The sequence below is a fragment of the Ranitomeya imitator genome, chromosome 8, assembly GCF_032444005.1.
Source record: "Ranitomeya imitator isolate aRanImi1 chromosome 8, aRanImi1.pri, whole genome shotgun sequence".
NCBI classification, from domain to species: Eukaryota; Metazoa; Chordata; class Amphibia; order Anura; family Dendrobatidae; genus Ranitomeya; species Ranitomeya imitator.
The window spans coordinates 48,416,431-48,440,351 of record NC_091289.1 but is presented as its reverse complement, the minus strand read 5'-3'; the positions used below and the strand labels follow the sequence as shown (position 1 = coordinate 48,440,351).

The following is a 23,921-nucleotide window of genomic DNA, read 5'->3' as shown; positions in this document are numbered from 1 at the left end:
CCTGCACTGTCACCACTACTACCACCGTAGTTGCCAAGGAGTTGACTGCCGTGACGACCGGTGCTCCGGCTGCTCCTAAACAGAGAACTGTGGGTACCCAGACCCCTGTGTGGAGTGAGGGAGCCCCTTATGTAGCACCTGGTAGCCGCTAGTGTCCAGCTGGGCTACCTCCACCGGTGCTACCCACTGAGTTACAGCACTAAACCTCGGAGAACCGAAAAATGTAAATAGTTAACTGTTTCCTGCTCTTTTGCTGCTTAAACCCGTGTAGGGATAACTCTTAAAGGGATCCCTTAGTTTACCCGGGATCCCTATTGTTTTAAGTTTTTCCTTGCACAAGTTCATCATTGTTTCCAGAAACTGCTGAATCATGGATGGTGAATGATTCACAAGCTGGTTTTGTAAAAAGTTTGCACCTTCTTAAAGGTGCTCCCTACTGGTTTTACAAGGAAAGAAGACGTTGCAAAGAAACTATTCCTGATGACGACGTGAAAGTTTCTCTTGTCTTAAAGTTTATTAGTGATTTGTTGATTATTTGCACTACCTCAGAGAAGACTGATTTTTCCTCTTAAAGGGAATGTTTACTTGTTGCACTTTGATAATGTTGCCTTAAGTAGTAAGATAGCAATAATGTTTACATAGTAGATAACATATAGCTAGAGAGCTAGTAAGTGAACTCGTAGGGGTTAGTGAGTCCTCCTGAAAACCATAGAGAGATGGTTGCCTTGAACCTAGAAGAAGGGATGCAGTAGGCCCAGACAAGTAGCTAGGCGGTCCTGCATATGTGAAGTCGAAGAAGTAAAGAGAATGTTAGCTTTGTACCATAGTGTTTTATAGAAAGCCTTTAGTGGGTTCAGCCTATACGCCCTTAAAGGAAAAGTTAAATTATTGTTCGACAATTTGCACTTAGTAGAATACCCGGCTGGGTAAAGGAAATTATTTATAGTCAGTAAGTTAGGATGTTATTTAAAATGTTTCAATATGTTTCTGTTTGCAACGTTCAAGTGACCTCACCTCCCATAAAGGGAAGCATTGTTATATTTACCTATTCATAGCATTTCAAAATTTTGTATGTCTTTTTTCTAATATGTATTGTTGTTCTTCTTTTCCCTGTCCTGGAGTACTGGATTTAACCGGGGGGGTAGTGCAGCGCTCCAGAGTCCTGGTCGTTGCAGTAATGTCGCTCTGCCACTAAGGGGAGTGATGTTATGTCTGATTGCACTAAAGGAGTTCACCTGACCAGGTATCACAGTCACACATTACACTTCACACTCCGGCCACCAGGGGGACCAAAAGGCACTATGTATTAGGCCACTCCTCACACTTTGGTAAAACTGGGGGTTGGATAGGAAGTTAGAGGAGAACGCAGCCTGGGAGAGCTCCAGGGAGGACCTGTCAGGGGTGGGTTCCTGGCAGGTACCTAGCAGAAAGGACAGATCGTTATGGAGCCTGTTATGATCTGGTGGTTAGAACAAATAGTGGACCTGGTAGTTAGAGCACCAGAAAAAACCTGATAGCACATTAATACAGGACAAGCTCTGGGAAGTGGAACCTCTGCTGACCGCAATCCCTAATCCTATCACGTACACTAGAAATAGCCGTGGAGCGCTCCTAACATGACCTAGGCGCCTCGTCACAGCCTCAGAACTAGCTAGCCCTAGACATAGGAAAAATAAGCCTATCTTGCCTCAGAGAAAATTCCCCAAAGGAAAAGGCAGCCCCCCACATATATTGACTGTGAGTAAGATGAAATCACAAACACAGAGATGAAATAGATATAGCAAAGAGAGGCCCGACTTACTAAACAGACAGAAGATAGGAAAGGTCACTTTGCAGTCAGCACAAAACCCTTCAAAAGCCACACAGAGAGTGCAGGGAAAAATACCTTCCGCACCGACTAACGGAGCGGAGGCGCCCCTCTGCGTCCCAGAGCTTCCAGCACGCAAGGCAAAATTCACATAAGCATGCTGGACAGAAAAAATAGCAAACAAGAAAAAAGCAAAGCAAAACTTAGCTTCTGCTGGAGAAAACAGGTAACCAGGAAGATCCAGGAGCGAACTAGACCAATGCTACAACATTGACAGCTGGCATCGGACAAGGATCCAAGTGGAGTTAAATAGAGCAGCCCACTAACGAATTAGCCTCGTCACCTGTAGAAGGAAACTCAGAAACACCCACAGGCATCAGAGAAAGTCAATGGACAGAACCAGCCGAAGTACCATTCATGACCACAGGAGGGAGCCCGAAAACAGAATTCACAACAGTACCCCCCCTTGAGGAGGGGTCACCGAACCCTCACGAGAGCCCCCAGGCCGACCAGGATGAGCCAAATGAAAGGCACGAACCAGATCGGCAGCATGAACATCAGAGGCAAAAACCCAGGAATTATCCTCCTGACCATAACCCTTCCACTTGACCAAGTACTGGAGTTTCCGTCTCGAAATACGAGAATCCAAAATCTTCTCCACCACATACTCCAACTCCCCCTCAACCAACACCGGAGCAGGAGGGTCAACGGATGGAACCACAGGCGCCACATATCTCCGCAACAACGACCTATGGAACACATTATGGATGGCAAAAGAATCTGGAAGGGCCAAACGAAATGACACAGGATTGATAACCTCAGAAATTTTATACGGACCAATGAAACGAGGCTTAAACTTAGGAGAGGAAACCTTCATAGGAACATAACGAGACGACAACCAAACTAAATCCCCAACACGAAGTCGGGGACCCACACAGCGCCGGCGGTTAGCGAAACATTGAGCCTTCTCCTGGGACAATGTCAAATTGTCCACCACATGAGTCCAAATCTGCTGCAACCTATTCACCACAGTATCTACACCAGGACAGTCTGAAGACTCAACCTGCCCTGAAGAGAAACGAGGATGGAAACCAGAATTGCAGAAAAACGGCGAAACCAAAGTAGCCGAGCTGGCCCGATTATTAAGGGCAAACTCAGCCAACGGCAAAAAGGACACCCAATCATCCTGATCAGCAGAAACAAAGCATCTCAGATATGTTTCCAACGTCTGATTAGTTCGTTCGGTTTGGCCATTTGTTTGAGGATGGAAAGCCGAGGAAAAAGACAGATCAATTCCCATCCTAGCACAAAAGGATCGCCAAAACCTCGAAACAAACTGAGAACCACTGTCCAAAACGATGTTCTCCGGAATGCCATGTAAACGAACCACATGCTGGAAAAACAATGGCACCAAATCAGAGGAGGAAGGCAATTTAGACAAGGGTACCAAATGGACCATCTTAGAAAAGCGATCACAAACCACCCAAATGACCGACATCTTTTGAGAGACGGGGAGATCCGAAATAAAATCCATAGAAATATGCGTCCAGGGCCTCTTTGGGACCGGCAAGGTCAAAAGCAACCCACTAGCACGAGAACAGCAGGGCTTAGCCCGAGCACAAGTCCCACAGGACTGCACAAAAGAACGCACATCCCGTGACAAAGAAGGTCTCCAAAAGGATCTAGCCACCAAATCTCTGGTACCAAAGATTCCAGGATGCCCAGCCAACACGGAACAATGAAGCTCAGAGATAACTCTGCTAGTCCATTTATCAGGGACAAACAGTTTCTCTGCTGGGCAACGGTCAGGTCTATCAGCCTGAAATTTTTGCAGCACCCGCCGCAAATCAGGGGAGATGGCAGACAAAATTATCCCCTCTTTGAGAATACCTGCCGGCTCAGAAACACCCGGAGAGTCAGGCACAAAACTCCTTGACAGGGCATCAGCCTTCACATTCTTAGATCCCGGAAGGTACGAAACCACAAAATCAAAACGGGAGAAAAATAACGCCCATCGAGCCTGTCTCGGATTCAACCGTTTGGCAGACTCAAGATAAGTCAAATTTTTGTGATCTGTCAAGACCACCACGCGATGCTTGGCTCCTTCAAGTAAATGACGCCACTCCTCGAATGCCCACTTCATGGCCAACAATTCTCGATTACCAACATCATAATTGCGCTCAGCAGGCGAAAACTTTCTAGAAAAGAAAGCACATGGCTTCATTCCCGAGCCATCAGAACTTCTTTGCGACAAAACAGCCCCTGCTCCAATCTCAGAGGCATCAACCTCAACCTGAAACGGGAGCGAAACATCTGGCTGGCACAACACAGGGGCAGAAGAAAAACGACGCTTCAATTCCTGAAAAGCATCCACGGCCGCAGAAGACCAATTGACCACATCAGCACCCTTCTTGGTCAAATCAGTCAATGGTTTAGCAACACTAGAAAAATTAGCGATGAAGCGACGATAAAAATTAGCAAAGCCCAGGAACTTTTGCAGGCTCTTCACAGATGTCGGCTGAGTCCAATCATGAATGGCCTGGACTTTAACAGGGTCCATCTCGACAGTAGAAGGGGAAAAAATGAACCCCAAAAATGAAACCTTCTGAACTCCAAAGAGACACTTTGACCCCTTCACAAACAAGGAATTAGCACGAAGGACCTGGAACACCATTCTGACCTGCTTCACATGAGACTCCCAATCATCCGAAAAGACCAAAATATCATCCAAATACACAATCAGGAATTTATCCAGGTACTCTCGGAAGATGTCATGCATAAAGGACTGAAATACTGATGGAGCATTGGAAAGCCCGAATGGCATCACCAGGTACTCAAAATGGCCCTCGGGCGTATTAAATGCTGTTTTCCATTCATCGCCCCGTTTAATACGTACAAGATTATACACCCCTCGAAGGTCTATCTTGGTAAACCAACTAGCCCCTTTAATACGAGCAAACAAGTCAGACATCAACGGCAAAGGATACTGAAATTTGACAGTAATTTTATTAAGAAGGCGGTAATCAATACAAGGTCTCAAAGAACCATCCTTCTTGGCCACAAAAAAGAACCCTGCTCCCAACGGTGATGACGATGGGCGAATATGGCCTTTCTCCAAGGATTCCTTTATATAACTCCGCATAGCGGCGTGTTCTGGCACAGATAAATTGAACAATCGGCCCTTAGGAAACTTACTACCAGGAATCAAATTAATTGCACAATCGCAATCCCTATGAGGAGGTAGGGCACTGGCTTTGGGCTCATCAAATACATCCTGATAATCCGACAAAAACTCCGGAACTTCAGAAGGAGTAGAAGACGAAATTGACAAAAATGGAACATCACCATGTACCCCCTGGCAACCCCAGCTGGACACAGACATAGATTTCCAGTCCAATACTGGATTATGGACCTGTAGCCATGGTAACCCTAAAACGACCACATCATGCAGATTATGTAACACCAAAAAACGGATATCCTCCTGATGTGCAGGAGCCATGCACATGGTCAATTGAGTCCAGTACTGAGGCTTATTCTTGGCCAAAGGTGTAGCATCAATTCCTCTCAATGGAATAGGATGCTGCAAGGGCTCCAAGAAAAAACCACAGCGCCTAGCATACTCCAGGTCCATCAAATTCAGGGCAGCGCCTGAATCCACAAATGCCATAACAGAGTAGGAAGACAAAGAACAAATCAGAGTAACGGACAATAGAAATTTTGACTGTACCGTACCAATGGTGGCAGACCTAGCGAACCGCTTAGTGCGCTTAGGACAATCGGAGATAGCATGAGTGGAATCACCACAGTAAAAACATAGCCCATTCTGACGTCTGTGTTCCTGCCGTTCAGTTCTGGTCAAAGTCCTATTACACTGCATAGGCTCAGGCCCGTGCTCAGATAGTACCGCCAAATGGTGCACAGATTTACGCTCACGCAAGCGCCGATCGATCTGAATGGCCAAGGACATAGACTCATTCAGACCAGCAGGCATGGGAAATCCCACCATGACATCTTTAAGGGCTTCAGAGAGACCCTTTCTGAAGATTGCTGCCAGGGCACATTCATTCCACTGAGTGAGCACAGACCACTTTCTAAACTTCTGACAATATATCTCCGCTTCATCCTGACCCTGACACAGAGCAAGCAAGATTTTCTCTGCCTGATCCACTGAATTAGATTCGTCATAAAGCAATCCGAGCGCCAGGAAAAACGCATCCACATCACGCAATGCCGGATCTCCTGGCGCAAGGGAAAATGCCTAGTCTTGAGGGTCACCACGTAACAAAGAAATAATGATCCTTACTTGTTGAGCAGGATTACCTGAGGAGCGAGGTTTCAAAGCTAGAAACAATTTACAATTATTTTTGAAATTCAAGAACTTAGATCTATCACCAAAAAATAAATCCGGAATTGGAATCCTAGGCTCTGACATCGAATTCTGAACCACAACATCTTGAATGTTTTGTACCCTTGTAGTGAGATTATCCATCCAAGAGGACAGACCTTGAATGTCCATGTCTACACCTGTGTTCTGAACCACCCAGAGGTAAAGGGGAAAATTGAGACAGAACACGCTGCAAAGAAAAATAAATGGTCCCAGAGCTTCACTTATCCCTCTATTGAGATGCATCAATACTTTTGGCCAGCTGTACTGTTATGATCTGGTGGTTAGAACAAATAGTGGACCTGGTAGTTAGAGCACCAGAAAAGACCTGATAGCACATTAATACAGGACAAGCTCTGGGAAGTGGAACCTCTGCTGACCGCAATCCCTAATCCTATCACGTACACTAGAAATAGCCGTGGAGCGCTCCTAACATGACCTAGGCGCCTCGTCACAGCCTCAGAACTAGCTAGCCCTAGACATAGGAAAAATAAGCCTATCTTGCCTCAGAGAAAATTCCCCAAAGGAAAAGGCAGCCCCCCCACATATATTGACTGTGAGTAAGATGAAATCACAAACACAGAGATTAAATAGATATAGCAAAGAGAGGCCCGACTTACTAAACAGACAGAAGATAGGAAAGGTCACTTTGCAGTCAGCACAAAACCCTTCAAAAGCCACACAGAGAGTGCAGGGAAAAATACCTTCCGCACCGACTAACGGAGCGGAGGCGCCCCTCTGCGTCCCAGAGCTTCCAGCACGCAAGGCAAAATTCACATAAGCATGCCGGACAGAAAAAATAGCAAACAAGAAAAAAGCAAAGCAAAACTTAGCTTCTGCTGGAGAAAACAGGTAACCAGGAAGATCCAGGAGCGAACTAGACCAATGCTACAACATTGACAGCTGGCATCGGACAAGGATCCAAGTGGAGTTAAATAGAGCAGCCCACTAACGAATTAGCCTCGTCACCTGTAGAAGGAAACTCAGAAACACCCACAGGCATCAGAGAAAGTCCATGGACAGAACCAGCCGAAGTACCATTCATGACCACAGGAGGGAGCCCGAAAACAGAATTCACAACAGGAGCCGCGCCTGCACTACCTTGTGGCGGCATCCTAAGGAAGGACACGAAGCGAAGGATATTGTGGAGAAGTGAGAAACGAGATCACAGCACAAGGAGATAGACCAGTAGGAGTCGTGCCCTGAGATCGGCAACATCCTACTAAGGCGCATAGCCGGTGGCCGGAACGCCGAGGAAGTAACAGACTTCAAGCATTACTTCAAACAGCGGCAGGACAGTTGATTATAGGTTGGCTGTCTACCTTACATCACCTAAGCAGACATAGGGGGCAAACGTGGAGAGGGGCATCTCTAGGGTCCCAGAATAACTCCAGGCCTTCCCGTCAAACGGGTGCGTCCTAGCCAGATAAACTTGGGGGACGGAGAGAACGAACGAATATGAAAGTTGTGAGGACGATCCCGTGGTGCTCAGCAGGGAAGGACTACAACACACAGACGCTAGTTGGTAGGCACTGATCTCCACCTGCAAAGGGAACTCTTGATGTGCCTTCGGACCGGCCGGACTCAGCCAGCCCTGTTAGCAGTGCTCTGGATTGCGCATCCTGAAGTCTTCAGTAAAAAGGTAAAGAGACTGCAACCCTGCGTCCTCGTTATTAACTGTGCCTAACATCATCACCACCTACACTACTGGGAAGCCCTGGGGATATACTTCACCTGTGGGAAGGTATACCATCTAGCTGCCATTCCATCACCCCAGCGGACCCCTAAGCAGCATCGGTCACTCTGGCCGAATACCACAGGTGGCGTCACGAACCCTTGACAAATTTTCATCACCCTTTCATTGGATGCCCCTTAGCAGGGTCACGGACTGGGTCCAGCCACCGTGACAACCCCAGCACCGAAACAGAGAGGACCGGTAACGAGTACCCCGCGACCCTGCGTCTGGGGGCGCTCCAACTGCATACTGCCAGCCACATCCCAACTATATGCATACTCCCAGGCACATCCCGACTATATGCATACTCCCAGCCACATCCTGACTGTATGCATACTCCCAGCCACATCCTGACTATATGCATACTCCCAGCCGCATCCCGACTATATGCACACTCCCAGCCGCATCCCGACTATATGCATACTGCCAGCCACATCCCGACTATATGCATACTCCCAGCCACATCCCGACTATATGCATACTCCCAGCCACATCCTGACTATATGCATACTCCCAGCCACATCCTGACTATATGCATACTCCCAGCCACATCCCGACTATATGCACACTCCCAGCCGCTTCCCGACTATATGCATACTCCCAGCTACATCCTGACTATATGCATACTCCCAGCCACATCCTGACTATATGCATACTCCCAGCCACATCCCGACTATATACATACTCCCAGCCACATCCCGACTATATGCACACTCCCAGCCGCATCCCGACTATATGCATACTCCCAGCCACATCCCGACTATATACATACTCCCAGCCGCGTCCCGACTATATGCACACTCCGAGCCGCATCCCGACTATATGCATATTCCCAGACATCCTGACTATATGCATACTCCCAGCCACATCCTGACTATATGCATACTCCCAGCCACATCCTGACTATATGCATACTCCCAGCCACATCCCCACTATATGCATACTCCCAGCCACATCCCGACTAGATGCATACTCCCAGCCACATCCTGACTATATGCATACTCCCAGCCACATCCTGACTATATGCATACTCCCAGCCACATCCTGACTGTATGCATACTCCCAGCCACATCCCTACTATGTGCATACTCCCAGCCACATCCTGACTATATGCATACTCCCAGCCACATCCTGACTATATGCATACTCCCAGCCACATCCCGACTAGATGCATACTCCCAGCCACATCCTGACTATATGCATACTCCCAGCCACATCCTGACTGTATGCATACTCCCAGCCACATCCCGACTATATGCATACTCCCAGCCACATCCTGGCTATATGCATACTCCCAGCCACATCCTGACTATATGCATACTCCCAGCCGCATCCCGACTATATGCACACTCCCAGCCGCTTCCCGACTATATGCATACTCCCAGCTACATCCTGACTATATGCATACTCCCAGCCACATCCTGACTATATGCATACTCCCAGCCACATCCCGACTATATACATACTCCCAGCCACATCCCGACTATATGCACACTCCCAGCCGCATCCCGACTATATGCATACTCCCAGCCACATCCCGACTATATACATACTCCCAGCCGCGTCCCGACTATATGCACACTCCGAGCCGCATCCCGACTATATGCATATTCCCAGACATCCTGACTATATGCATACTCCCAGCCACATCCTGACTATATGCATACTCCCAGCCACATCCTGACTATATGCATACTCCCAGCCACATCCTGACTATATGCATACTCCCAGCCACATCCCGACTATATGCATACTCCCAGCCACATCCCGACTAGATGCATACTCCCAGCCACATCCTGACTATATGCATACTCCCAGCCACATCCTGACTATATGCATACTCCCAGCGACATCCTGACTATATACATACTCCCAGCCACATCCCGACTATATGCATACTCCCAGCCACATCCCGACTAGATGCATACTCCCAGCCACATCCCGACTAGATGCATACTCCCAGCCACATCCTGACTATATGCATACTCCCAGCCACATCCTGACTGTATGCATACTCCCAGCCACATCCCTACTATGTGCATACTCCCAGCCATATCCCGACTATATGCATACTCCCAGCCACATCCTGACTATATGCATACTCCCAGCCACATCCCTACTATATGCATACTCCCAGCCACATCCTGACTATATGCATACTCCCAGCCACATCCTGACTGTATGCATACTCCCAGCCACATCCCTACTATGTGCATACTCCCAGCCATATCCCGACTATATGCATACTCCCAGCCACATCCTGACTATATGCATACTCCCAGCTACATCCCGACTATATGCATACTCCTAGCCGCATCCTGACTATATGCATACTCCCAGCTACATCCCGACTATATGCATACTCCCAGCCACATCCTGACTATATGCATACTCCCAGCCACATCCTGACTATATGCATACTCCCAGCTACATCCCGACTATATGCATACTCCCAGCCACATCCTGACTATATGCATACTCCCAGCCACATCCTGACTATATGCATACTCCCAGCCACATCCTGACTATATGCATACTCCCAGCCACATCCTGACTATATGCATACTCCCAGCTACATCCTGACTATATGTATACTCCCAGCCACATTCTGACTATATGTATACTCCCAGCCACATCCTGACTATATGCATACTCCCAGCCACATCCTGATTATGTGCATGCTCCCAGCCAGATCACGAGTACACTATATCCAGCATCAGTCAATACATCTGCGTTGAGCAAGACGGCACCCATCTAGTCGGAATGTGGCCGGGAATGAGAATAATACTTTTGTACCCTGCAGATATAATGTGTACAACAACTCATTGATAGAAACTGGCAGCACCATTTTCTTGCATATTGCATATCCAATGTCAGCATCAAAAGTTCTTTGATCTGGATGGTCAGACTGTGTCTTCAATTGCGGGAGAGCAGATAACTGTATCAACCAGGGATATTAAAGACCCGAGCATGTTTCAGAAAGGGGGCATTCGAAGTGGGGGCCATGCATTCAAATAAGACCATACCAAGGAAAGATACCTGATGGAACTAGCTGAAGAACAAGGCGCCGTGTGAAGATAAAGACCTACTGTAAGAGTTTGAATGGTTCTGGTTAAAGAGGAGCTTTCACTACATTTTATATTTTAAACTATATAGCCAATAAAAAAGTGGCTTAAGGGCTAATTTGTTTTTCTTTTTGACACTGCGTTGTGGACCTATAGGTTCCTGAAGTTTAAGATTCTCAATATACAAATTTCCTATTCAACCAAGAGGGCTATAACATGTAATTCTCTGAGTGCGTTTAATTTTTCTCCTCTATGCTGCTGCCCAATCATATCAAAGTAGTAGGTTAGAGGCAATAAGGGGATAAAAAAGCATACGCCCCCAGGAAACATCAAAACAAGCATTGTCAGCATGATCTCTACCTGTTATTACTCCCCTCGGAGAGGAGAAGAGCTTCAGCTTAGGAGCAATCTGGGGCAGTGAAGATCAGTGTGGGATCAGCATTTGTCAGATACACTCATGGTATAACCCGATACTTGTAGGAGGCCTAGCTGCTCCCATGATGATCTTTAGTGTATTATCATTAGGGTAAGGCCTGTGGGACCTCAAAGATTCCTCACTACCCCTCAGGCCCTGCAAAGGTCCAACATCTTGCTCCTTTTTTAACAATGCATTTCTTCAGGAGTTGGCTAGTCCAGCACAGGTTCCTACCACCCACAAATCCAGAAAATCACCTTGTCTGATTTGGCAAGATTTATTTTGCAAATTATGGTGGAAAATAAGCATTTGGTCATTAATAAAAGTTAATCGCAATATTTTGTTATATATCTTTCTTTGGCAATGACAGCGGTCAAACGTTTTCTGTAAGTCTTCACAAGGTTGTCACACACTGTTGGTGATATGTTGGCCCATTCCTCCATGCAGATCTCCTTTAGAGCAGTGATGTTTTGGGCTTGTCGCTGGGCAACACAGACTTTCAACTCCCTCCAAATGTTTTCTATGGGATTGAGATCTGGATACTGGCTAGGCCACTCCAGGACCTTCATATGCTTCTTATGTAGCCACTCCTTTGCTGCGGTGTGCCCCAAAGCATGATGTTGTCACCCCCATGCTTCACAGTAGGTATGGTGTGCTTTGGATGCAACTCAGTATTTTTTCTCCTTCAAACACGACAAGTTTTGTTTCTACCAAACAGTTCTACTTTGGTTTCTTCAGACCATATGACATTCTCCCAATACTCTTCTGGATAATCTAAATGCTCTCTAGCAAACTTGAGTTAGGCCCGGACATGTACTGGCTTAAAAAGGGGAACACGTCTGGCATTGCAGGATCTGAGTCCCTGGCGGCGTAGTGTGTTACTGATGGTGACCTTTCTTACGGTGGTCCCAGCGTTATGCAGGTCATTCACTAGGTTCCTTTGTGTGGTTCTGGGATTTTTTTCTCAACATTCTTGTGATCATTTTGATCCCACGGGGTGAGATCTTGCGTGGAGCCCCAGATCGAGAGAGATTATCAGTGGTCTTGTATGTCTTCCATTTTCTCATTATTTCTCACACAGTTGATTTCATCACACCAAGCTGCTTGCCTATTGCAAATTCAGTCTTCCCAGCCTGGTGCAGGGTTAAAATTTTGTTTCTGGCGTCCTTCAACAGCTCTTTGGTCTTCACCATAGTGGAGTTTGGAGTGTGACTGAGGTTGTGGACAGGTGTCTTTTATACTGATGACACGTTCAAACAGATACTACAGGTAATGAATGGAGGACAGAGGAGCCTCTTAATGAAGAAGTTACAGGTCTGTGAGAGCCAGAAACCTTGCATATTTTTAGATGACCAAATACTTATTTTCCACCATAATTTGCAAAATAAATCTTGAAGGTGGTTTTCTGGATTTGTTTACTCATTTTGACTCTCATAGTTGTGGTCTACCCATGATGTCAATTACAGGCCTCTCTCATCTATTTAAGTGGGAAAACTTGCACAATTGGTGGCTGACTAAATACTTTTTCCCCCACTGTATATATATGGTCTGATCAGCCTCTATGATTATATATATATATATATATATATATATATATATATATATATATATATATATATATATATATAATTATTGCATAATACAATGTATTTAGTATTGTATTCCTATAATGCAATACAACAATCAGGAGCTAATGTGAAGCCCTGCCTTTGATTAACATTGTCCCTATAATACATCTTCATTAACTTTTGTGCTGTTTTGTCTTATTTTTCAGTTTGTTTTTCCTCTTTGCAGGAAAAAAAAAGTGCTTCTATGTGGAAAACATCAGCAAGCAAGCTAGCGGCTGCGGATGGATGTTATTGTGGCTGTATTCTATTCTAATTGTGACTTATGCGAATACTTAGGTAAGCTCCGCTCATTAACAGACGAATACAAGATGCTCATTAACACGTAAATATCCAAACTGTCTAATTGGCGTATAAATATCTAATATTGGTGTTCAGTATACATTTGTTAAAGGGGTAATCCAGCACAAACATTTATTAACTATTTACTTAACAAGGGAAAGCTGGAGATTGGTCTGGAAACTACGTGGGCAGTGCCATGAAGAAGTCTTCACAAAGGAATGGTACCCCGGTCCTACTCCTGGGATTATGGTGTGAGGTGGCCTAATGTACTGTAGACGGACCCCTCTAATCTTCATTTCTGGTACACTAACGTCTCAGCGTTTGGCAAGGCCATTTTTCCAAAGTGTCCCAAGAGCAGTTTTTCAAGATGACAATCCAAGGCCACATGTTGCTCATGCTACTTGTGAGCAGCCTGCAAGGCCTTACCATGCTACCATGGCCAGCCTCATCTCCCGACTTGTCTCCCGTCTAACACATCTGGGACGTCACTGATCGGCAACTACACAGGGAGCTGCCCCCATTGGGTTTGTATCATTTGCTGCCCAAGAGCAATCATCATGGTAGAACATTCCTCAGAAAACCATTCCTAACCTTATCTATAGTAGCCGAGTTTTGTAAGTGCGGGGATTCCTGCGCATGGCGTTAATACTCCATACTGAATAAACCAAGGTGTTCTGAACATTTTGTTTCCATTTTTTTCATGATTTGCATATCATTAACATGTCTATCCATCCTGTGGTTTCTATCATTCAATGACTTTTCCATCTTGGAGTTACAGTAAGTGATCCCAAACCTCCAACCTCCATACTATGCTCCTGTGAGCTTGCTGTAGTGCCCATCCAGGAGTCACTATGGCGTCGCTCAAAAGGCATGAGGGGAATGTTTACTGCACGGAGGACTTAAGCATTAGGTAATACCCAAAGATCTCCTGTGAGAGATGCAAATGCCGGAGTGTAACTTTTCTTTCTCATTTATGCTGCTGCTACAACAACTCTATACAAAGGTAACATTAAACACCTCTATATGTCTCCTATTTAGAACTGTCAGCAGATTTTGCAGGGTGAAAAAAGCAATCTGTGTTATGATCAGGTGGCCTTGGAGCAGCATGAAATGACCTTCACTGGAGCAGTGGTAACTTTACTGACCGCAACCCCTGATCCTATCACCGCAACTAGAAGTAGCCGTGGGGTGTGCCTAACCAGACCTAGACACCTCGACACAGCCTAAGGACTAAATATCCCTAAAAATGGAAATAGGAAAACTCTCTTGCCTCAGAGTAGACCCCAAAGGATAAGTAGCCCCCCACAAATAATGACTGTGAGTAGGAGAGGAAAAGACACACGCAGACAGAAAACAGGGATAAGCAAAGGAGGCCACTTCTACCTAGATAGGAAAGGATAGTACAGGATACTATGCGGTCAGCATAAAACACTACAAAATATCCACAGCAGAAAAATACAAAAACTCCACCACCTAACTAAAGATGTGGAGAGTATATCTGCGACTCCAGCGAGTCCAACTAGACTGAGAAAAACAACAGGCACAGTCTAGCAGGAACAAAATAGAAACAAGATAAGCACAGAAAATAAACACACAGCAGTGTGTCTAAAAAATGAAGAAAACACTTAGCTGAATTGGCAGCAAGCAGGAGGGGCCAGGCAGAGGACCAACACTTCCAAAGGAACATTGACTACTGGCAAGGACTAATGAGTCCTGCACAGCTAAATACCCCAGTCCGAATTGCAATTAGCAGAAACACCTGTCCAAGACTGCTGCTCAGGAATAACTGCATTACCATCAACAACCACCGGAGGGAGCCCAAGGGCAGAATTCACAACAAATCTGTCAGCAGGTTTTTGTCAACGAATCTGAGAGCATGATGATATAAAGACAGGAACCCTGATTCCAGCAATTGAGTCGCTTGCTGCAGTTTTCTCTTTTTTAGCAGCGGGAAATCACTAGCGGACTGGTAAACCTGCTGGCATGTACTCCTCCATATTCATGAGCTCTGTATAACCCCGCCCACACCACTGATTGGCAGCTTTTTTGTTCTACATAATCACATTGTAAACAGAATGCTGCCAATCAGTGATCTGGGCGGGGTTATACAAAGCTCAACATTCAGAGCACTGCTAGATCAAGGGATTTTATGAAAACTACATCAAGTGGCCTATTAAGAGACACAATACTGGAATTAGGGTCTCTGCTCCTACTTGAAGCTGCTCTCAGATGGGGTAGAAAAAACTGGTGAAAGATTCCCTTTAAATGCACAGTCCGTGTATAGAAAACTGCAAGTATCAGTGGTTACAATGGACAATAGCTGTTGTGTTTGACCGGGCTGGGGCTAGCTCAGCTGTGTATGAGTGTCCAGGGTCTGTTCTGTTCAGTTAGCGCCTGGACAAGGCTAGGGATTTATGTTTATAAGTTTGTTTTGGTGTTGTAACGGTGCAATTTGTGGAAAGCAATAAAAACTGCAAGTGTTTGGATCAAAACTGCATTGTCTGTGTGAATGCTACTTAAGGCTTAATGCCTACTGGAGAGAGGGACCCTTGCAATCTATATAGTCATGGCTGAAAGTGTTGGCACCCTTGAAAATGTTTCAGAAAATGAAGTCTTTCTCGCAGAAAATACACGTTTATTTCCTTTGTGTGCATTCTAACAACACAAAAAAAAATAAAATGAAAAAGACAAATTGGACGTAATTTCACACAAAGTGCCAAAAATGGTCTGAACAAAATTGTTGACGCCCTCAACTTTTTATGTGGTTGGACACCCTTTGAAATACATAACTGCAATCAACTGCTTCCTATAACCATCAACAATCTTCTTAAACCTCCGAACTGGAATGTTGGACCACTCTTCTTTGCAAAATTGATCCAGGTCTCTCATATGTGAAGGCGCCTTCTATCAACAGAAATTTTAAGATCTTTTCACAGGTGTTCAATGGGATTTAGATGTAGACTCATTGCTGCCACTTCAGAACTCTCCAGCAATGCAAAGATTGAGTCAACTTCTCCCCTTTTTATCTGGTTTCAGATGTGATTTTCATATTACCCATACCTGTTACTTGCCACAGGTAAGTCTGAACGAGCATCACATGCTTGAGACAAAATTGATTACCCAAAATTTTGGAAAGATGACAATTTTGTCCTGCCCATTTTTGTTTTTTATGTGTGAAATGATGTCCAATTTGCTTTTATTCTCAGTTTTTTTTGTGTTTTTCCAATACACACAAAGGAAGTAAATGTGTCTATAACAAAACATGTGTAATTGCAATAATGTTCTAGGAGAAATACTTCATTTTCTGGAACAATTACAAAGGTGCCAACACTTTTGGCCATGACTGTATACACTTCAGTTTCCAGAACATTAAGGTTTTGATATCAGGGTTTAAATGGAACCTTACAGTTGATTAATGCCACCGAAACCACAGGCAGCATGAGTCAGTGATTGGCTCCTTTATTGCATCCATACGTTACAGGAAAAATAATTTTGAATAGTGGCCGGGAAAAAGGTGATTAGAGTGACTTATCCTAAAAACAGGTCCCCGGCTGCTTCTCCCTGCTCCGATGCCGTAGACTTACTACCTATACACAGACATTGGGTTAAGGGAGCAGGTTGGAGAGAAGCTAACAGGGACAGACCTCTGTGACTAGTCGTCCTAGTCACTTTATCCTCAGCCGGATTTATAGAAGTAATGCTGCAGAGTGAAATGTACATGGATGCAATAATGGAGCCGGTCTCTGATTCATGCCGCCCATGGTTTCCATCAGCATGCATCAGCTGTCAGGTGCTATTTAACTAGTATAAGGAAAACTAAAAGATGATAGTGTTATACTAGTGAGTAACTGTATCCACTGTGCCATTGTATTCACTCATTTATGCTGCTGCTACAACACTACATAAAAGCAACTTTAAACACCGCTATATGTCTCCTGTGTAGAACTGTTGGTAGTTTTGCAGGGTCAACACTGCCGTCAAGACTCCCTTAAAAGTCATCTGTCACCAGGATTTTAACACCTAATCTGAGAACAGCATAACAAGGAGCCAAAAAAGAAAGTATCTGCTGGTTCTGTGGAGACAAGGGGGTAAGGAGGAAGTCGGCATCTTGTAATCATGTAACCAGGGCCGGACTGGCCATCTGGCAATTCAGGCAAATGCCAGAAGGGCCAGTCTGGTCATGGGCTGCCTTGACTGCTACATTGTTAACAGAATCGGTGTTCTCAAGACACCCATACTGTTAAGAGTTGTGACGGAGGTATCATTAGAAATATTGGTCTTGTGGAAATTCTTCCTTTCCTCCACGCAGGGTAATATTAGTAATATATCCCATGTGGTTCTTGGGGACAGGGAAAGCATGGGCCTGTGTGATTTCAAATGCCAGAGCGGAATTTCAGCCCCAGTCCGTACCTGCATGTAACACACATCACATCTTACCAAGAGGCATCCTGAGCTGCATCACATCATCCTTTTCTGAGCTGCTGAATGGCGGGGCCGGATCATGGGACTGCTTTATTTTCAGTCCACCTTTTGGCGCTTTCTGGAGCTGTTTTTTTGGGTGTGATTGTATCCATGAGAATAATGTTAGCGTCATTTGTGACCAACTTTTTTTTCAAGTGCGTAAAAAATGGATATATGTCAATATGGCGTCATTTAGACGCCAGAGCAGCCGCCAAGTTTTCCCAGCTGGAGTAACTTTAGGAAAATGCCGATGGGTGTTTTCCTTTGCCGTCATTCTTATGGTGACTCCGCCGCCATTTTTTGCTCTATACTCTCAGTATAGAATGTGGGCGGCTTCACACAGAAGCCACCCAAAGAATGACCATGGTTACTCCTTTTAACCATTGAATGGTGTCCGAGCCCTGAAGCAGTTAAAAAAAGTGACATGAGATGGAACATGTGCACAACAATGTCATTTTGATATTGCAGTTCACTATGTTCATTTTATGGGGTGCTTGGCGGAATCCACCTGAACTAGACACTTTTTGCCATAATTACATATTTTGTTTCCTCTCTCTTGTGTGATCCAATTTAGATTTGGTGCAAAATCAATATGGACCTCAGATATAGCTGTCAGTGTGTGAAATAAAAAATGGGCTTATTTGGGGGAAAGCCTGAAATTGCTCAAAATGAAGATGTTTCGGTCATTGTGGTTGAATTTTTCGATAATAGCTAGTTATATAAATTACAGTACTAATTAACAAGAAAAGGCAGCCAGACAAACACAGATGTAAAGACTTACGTAGGAAATATTCGGCAGTGTCTGCTTCATAGTCTGCATCTTCTGGAAAGTGGTCAATCTGTTTGCACACACCCTTAAAATTACCTAGGGAAAAATAAAAGACCGTCTCAGAGTTGTCATTTCAGACTAATTACTCAATAAATGTTCCAGCGACATCTTGATCATTATTGTTCACGTGCAATGAGATTTCAACTGTATCAAATCCATTGGTTCATTTACAAAATTGAGTTTATTTCCTTTTTGTACATAGCCAGTACAGTATCTGAGGATCAACACTGGGTCCAGGCTCAAAAACAATTATGGTTCCCAATGATTCAGGAGTAGTCAACATTCTTTGCAGTCAATCACTTGTCGCTAGGTTCTAATTCTTATCGGATGATTCACAAAAATTTATTAGATCTTATTAATGTTAAACCTATGTCCGATTCTGCATATGGCATCTATGTGTAACATATCTTTTTGTGGGGGGGTGGGGGGGGGGATTGTCTGCTTAGTTCAGCAATCTGGATGCATCCTTTACCTAGGAGAAAGTGTACTGCGTCAATCTGTAATATGGAAAGGTTATTACAATCAATGGGAAAATGGGGTCACATGCGGACTAGATGAGCACAGTCTCTCTCAATGCAGTCTCTCAATGCAGTTGTATTGAGCGAGGCCAGACACGTCTAGTTGGAATGTGGCTGACAGTATGCAAAATGCATACTTGTGGTCACATGACCGACAGCGCCAGAGAATCCAGGCAGGGCGCACTTTGCAAGCTGTATGGATTCACAAGTCTGCAGTTACAGACTTGATCCCAAGACTGAATAACCCCTTCAAGGGGCACTTAAAAGGAACCTGTCACCCCCAAAATCGAAGGTGAGCCAAGCCCACCAGCATCAGGGGCTTATCTACAGCATTCTGGAATGCTGTAGATAAGCCCCTGATGTATCCTGAAAGATGAGAAAAAGAGGTTAGATTATACTCACCCAGGGGCGGTCCCGGTATGATGGGCGTCGCAGTCCGGGGCCTCCTATCTTCTTATGATGACGTCCTCTTCTTGTGTTCACGCTGCGGCTCCAGCGCAGGTGTACTTTGTCTGCCCTGTTGAGGGCAGAGCAAAGTACTGCAGTGAAGAGGCGCTGGGCCTCTCTGACCTTTCCCGACGCCTGCGCACTGCAGTACTTTGCTCTGTCCTCAACAGGGCAGACAAAGTACACTGGAGCCGCAGCGTCAAGACAAGAAGAGAACGTCATTGTAAGAAGATGGAAGGCCCCGGACGTCTATTGGACCGCACTGCAGCGGGACCCCCCCTGGGTGAGTATAATCTAACCTCTTTTTCTCATCTTTCAGGATACATCAGGGGCTTATCTACAGCATTACAGGATGGGGGACATTATTACGGGATGGGGACATTAAACCAGTAAGGGGCCATGGTGGGGAGCTTTGTTACAGGATAGGGGCCAGGACTAAAGAAATTATTATATGGTGGGAACCAGGACAGAGGGCAATATTACAGGATAGGGCCAGGGTTGGGGACATTATTACAGAATGTAGCCAGGATGGGGGACATTTTTACTAGATGGAGGGCATTATTATAGAACTGGGGACATTATGACAAGAATAAGAACATTGTCACAGGATAGGAGTTAGGATGGGGGACATTATTACATGATAGGGGTCCAACATCATGGTTTCAAGGAACTTGCAATATAAGCCTCCTTGATGTAGAATTGTACATTGAACAATGGTGAAGTGAGGAAATTACGTATAGCTGGGAAGTGACAAATCAAATTAAAATTACTTTTGAAGCCCAGACTTTCTGCAGTACCCAGGTTACTGAAAAAGGATATATAAAAGTTGTGGGGAAGCAGCCATAGAGTCTAAGATTTAAAAGGAAGGGATGCGAATATCTAACACCTTTGGAGGTAACTATTGTTATCTCAGAGGAAACCTTACATCTGCAGCCAGTCGATTCAGTACCAATGGGAAGTTATGAATATTGGGATTTGTATAGGTCTGATATTGATGGGACATATATTTTTAACCTCAGGAAAACTTGAGGAAGAACATGCATATTTTCTCATAACTGTGACATCTGCCTGTAAGCCCCAAATCAATAATTTAAATACTTTGAAGAACCTAGAATATAAGACATAATTTCAGTTGTTTCACACTTTTTTGTTAAGTATATAATTCCACATGTGCTAATTCATAGTTTTGATGCCTTCAGTGTGAATGTACAATTTTCATAGTCATGAAAATACAGAAAAATATTTAAATGAGAAGGTGTGTCCAAACTTTTGGTCTGTACTGTATGATCAGATGATGATCCTGCACTGTCAGACACGGTCATTACACAGTACACAGCAGGGGCACATTTATAAGATTATCACAGAAACATGAACATTTTATTTAAACACATCCAATTGTGGAAATTATTATTATTCCAAGATCTATTGACTAAAATCAACTTTAAAATTAACTTTCTTTGCGGGAAAACCCCTTTAAGTTTTAAAAACAGATGAGAAAAAAAAGAAAAGAGATGCAACAAAATGGATGACACATGGGAGAATAATGATTAGTTTTTGACAGTCAAAAAATTGGAAACAGATGTGTGAAAGTGACCTAATGCTGCAGACCATATAAATAAATCGGCACAAAGTAATGGCAGTAACAGAATTGTGCCGACCGCAGTTGATCGCTCATTTAATAGTTCCGACCACTTAGCTGTCCCAATCAATTTACATTATCAATAACATAGTGCAGATCCTGTCGGCAGCCACGTATGAGTGACCATACAAATTTACCACCTATATGTCACTGCCAGTGCGGGATTGGCAGATGTAACATTGCCAATACAAGATGAGCCATCCACATATACCCGTACCCATACATCTGATCATTCTACTTCCAAAGACATACTGATAGGGAATTTACAGTGTGAGTCTCAATGGAGACAGTGATGACAATATCTGTAAGGCTAGGTTCCCATTGCGTTAATGGGACCGCGCTAACGGACAGCGTTGCACGGCGAAATTAACGTCGTGCAACGCGTCCGTTAGTGCGCCCATTAACAGCAATGGGGACGCGCATCACTAGCGCGTGCCATTTTCGGCACGCGCTAGCGATGTGCCGGTGTTTTGTGGCGCGCCGCGGACGCTGCTTGCAGCGTCCGAGGCGTGCCCGCGGTCCGTTCCCCGCTCTCGCAGATCGGATATCTGCGAGAGCGGGGACGTTTAACGTGACCCCTTTACAACACATTGCGTTAGCGCAATCCGCTAGCGCTAGGCGCTAAACGGATTACACTAACGCAATATGAACCTAGCCTAAATCGATGTGAAATTAGTGGCGCTATATAAGAAAGCATAATAAATACTACTAATAATATTAATAATAATAAATACTACTCAAATGCACAATCCACATATTGTTAGCTATAAAATATCAGTGTGAATTGATTCACAGGACCCGATCCATTGGCTACATCTGTAACATGTTGTTGCTCGATGGGAGCATTATGAATCTCCTCCTACATGATGGCACCTGCGGTTCTTTCTTCGATTAGCCGCCTGGTGCGATTTCACACTTTTGTCAAGTAACAATGATGATGTCGCAACAGGCCAGCTAATCAAACGCAGAGCTGTGGATGCCGTGAGATAGGAGGCAGTTCTCTGGGCAACGTCAGAAGGCCAATGGAGCAGGTCCTGCAAATCGATTTGATCCCTCTGCACTTATTTGTCAATTGTCATTTATAAAATGAAAAAAATCCAGTTCACCATTTGATGCTTAGATGAATTCTGGAGCACGGAGATTGTCACTGCCAAGACACCAGTAATGTAAAAGTAACAAAGGGAAATCTAGCTGCACGATCATAAAATTTTATTTAGGCTGGTTTTACACTTGCCATGTTTTTTGCATTTCTATGGGCCGCAAAAACAGCCTGCAAAAATTTGTAGGAGTGCCAGATGTCGTAAGGCCGTGAGGGCCGTATTTACGGCCCTGAAAAAAAAATCGAGCTTGTTCGATATATTTCACGGCTTACGGACATGGCCCCATTAAAAATCAATGTGGCCCCAACAACAACGGAAGCTTGTTTTTGCGGTGCACCGTGAATTCCGTTTCTGCGGATCGCCGTTTTTTTTTTACCCTACTTTTTCCCTACTATTTTAATCTAGGAAAACGGCGATCTGCAAGATTTTTGAGGCCCGCTTTGGTGGCAGACCGAGAAAATCACGGCGATACGGCCCGCAAAAAAGGTCCACAAAAACGGGCTGCAAAAAACACGGCAAGTGTAAAAGAAGCCTTCTTGAAGCATATTGAAAATCCTGATAACACCCAGAATTGGTTGGGAATTTCTGAAACCCCAAAGTGTTTCTGCTGCATCAAGCACCTTTAATCATGGCATCAAAAATGGCACTGTAAGAGTGGTGGACTGTACTGTCACGTTTCTAACCCTGAAACCACCAATCATGTTGTAAGACAGTGTGAATAAAGTTATTCGTCTTTTATCTATATTGTGATATGGTAATGTGTAATGTATAGAGTGTGATAAGCAATGAAAGTGTAATATGCATAGTGTATAGTATTATAAAATGTGATAGAGCAAGGTATAGTATAAGTACTGTTAGTATAGCGTTTTAATAGGGAAGCTCTGCCCAGCAACAGACAGTAGGGTAAGCAATATGTAAGAGTTAGGACTAGTGAGTTAAGAGTTAGAGTTTGGAGAGTATCCAGCGCGCAGTTCTGCCAAGAGGCGATCCACAGCTAAGAAGAGACTGGAGCAAGGAATAGGGAGATCCTAAAGATAGAGTTACTGAAGAGACAGTGTGGCCTTCCACCTTTAAGTGGTCCTTGGATAGGATGACGTGTCATGAGAAACCCTGAGCCTGCTAAACACCGAAGGTAGCGGACCTAAACAGTACTGAGTGCATGGTACTAGTGGGGTTCCCGAGTGGTAGATTCAGGGCATCCATACTGATAGAATGCAGAACTGCCAAGCAGGTAGAGAGACCTGCTGATAAGGACTGTGGAGACAAGGTAAATGTTTCTTACTGTATGTAGGAAACGTACTTAAGATTATGTACACCGGATACCGTTCTCTCCTGGTTCACCTCCTATCTCCTGACCGCTCCTTCACTGTATCTTTTGCTGGCTCCTCTTCCTCTTTCTGTTGGGGGCTCTTCAAGTATCAGTCCTAGGCCCCCTCCTCATCCTATTGGACAAATAATCAGTAGATTTGGTTTTCAGTACCATCTCTTATCTTTCCGCTGTCTCTAACATCATTTCTAACATCATTTCCTAACTGTATCTGAAACTGAACCTGTCAAAAACGGAACTTTTTGCGTTTCCTCCCTTCACTAACTTACCTATTCCAAATATTGCAA

General features: G+C 44.7%; 1 protein-coding gene across 1 annotated transcript in view; it reads right to left on the bottom strand.

Annotated features, from left to right (window-relative positions):
• Positions 1-23,921, bottom strand: part of CACNG2 (calcium voltage-gated channel auxiliary subunit gamma 2) — a 260,814-nt gene that overhangs the window by 61,118 nt on the left and 175,775 nt on the right. Inside the window, exon 2 of the mRNA XM_069736874.1 lies at positions 18,556-18,639. Coding sequence (XP_069592975.1) covers positions 18,556-18,639 — 84 coding nt within the window. The remainder of the gene's footprint in view (positions 1-18,555; positions 18,640-23,921) is intronic.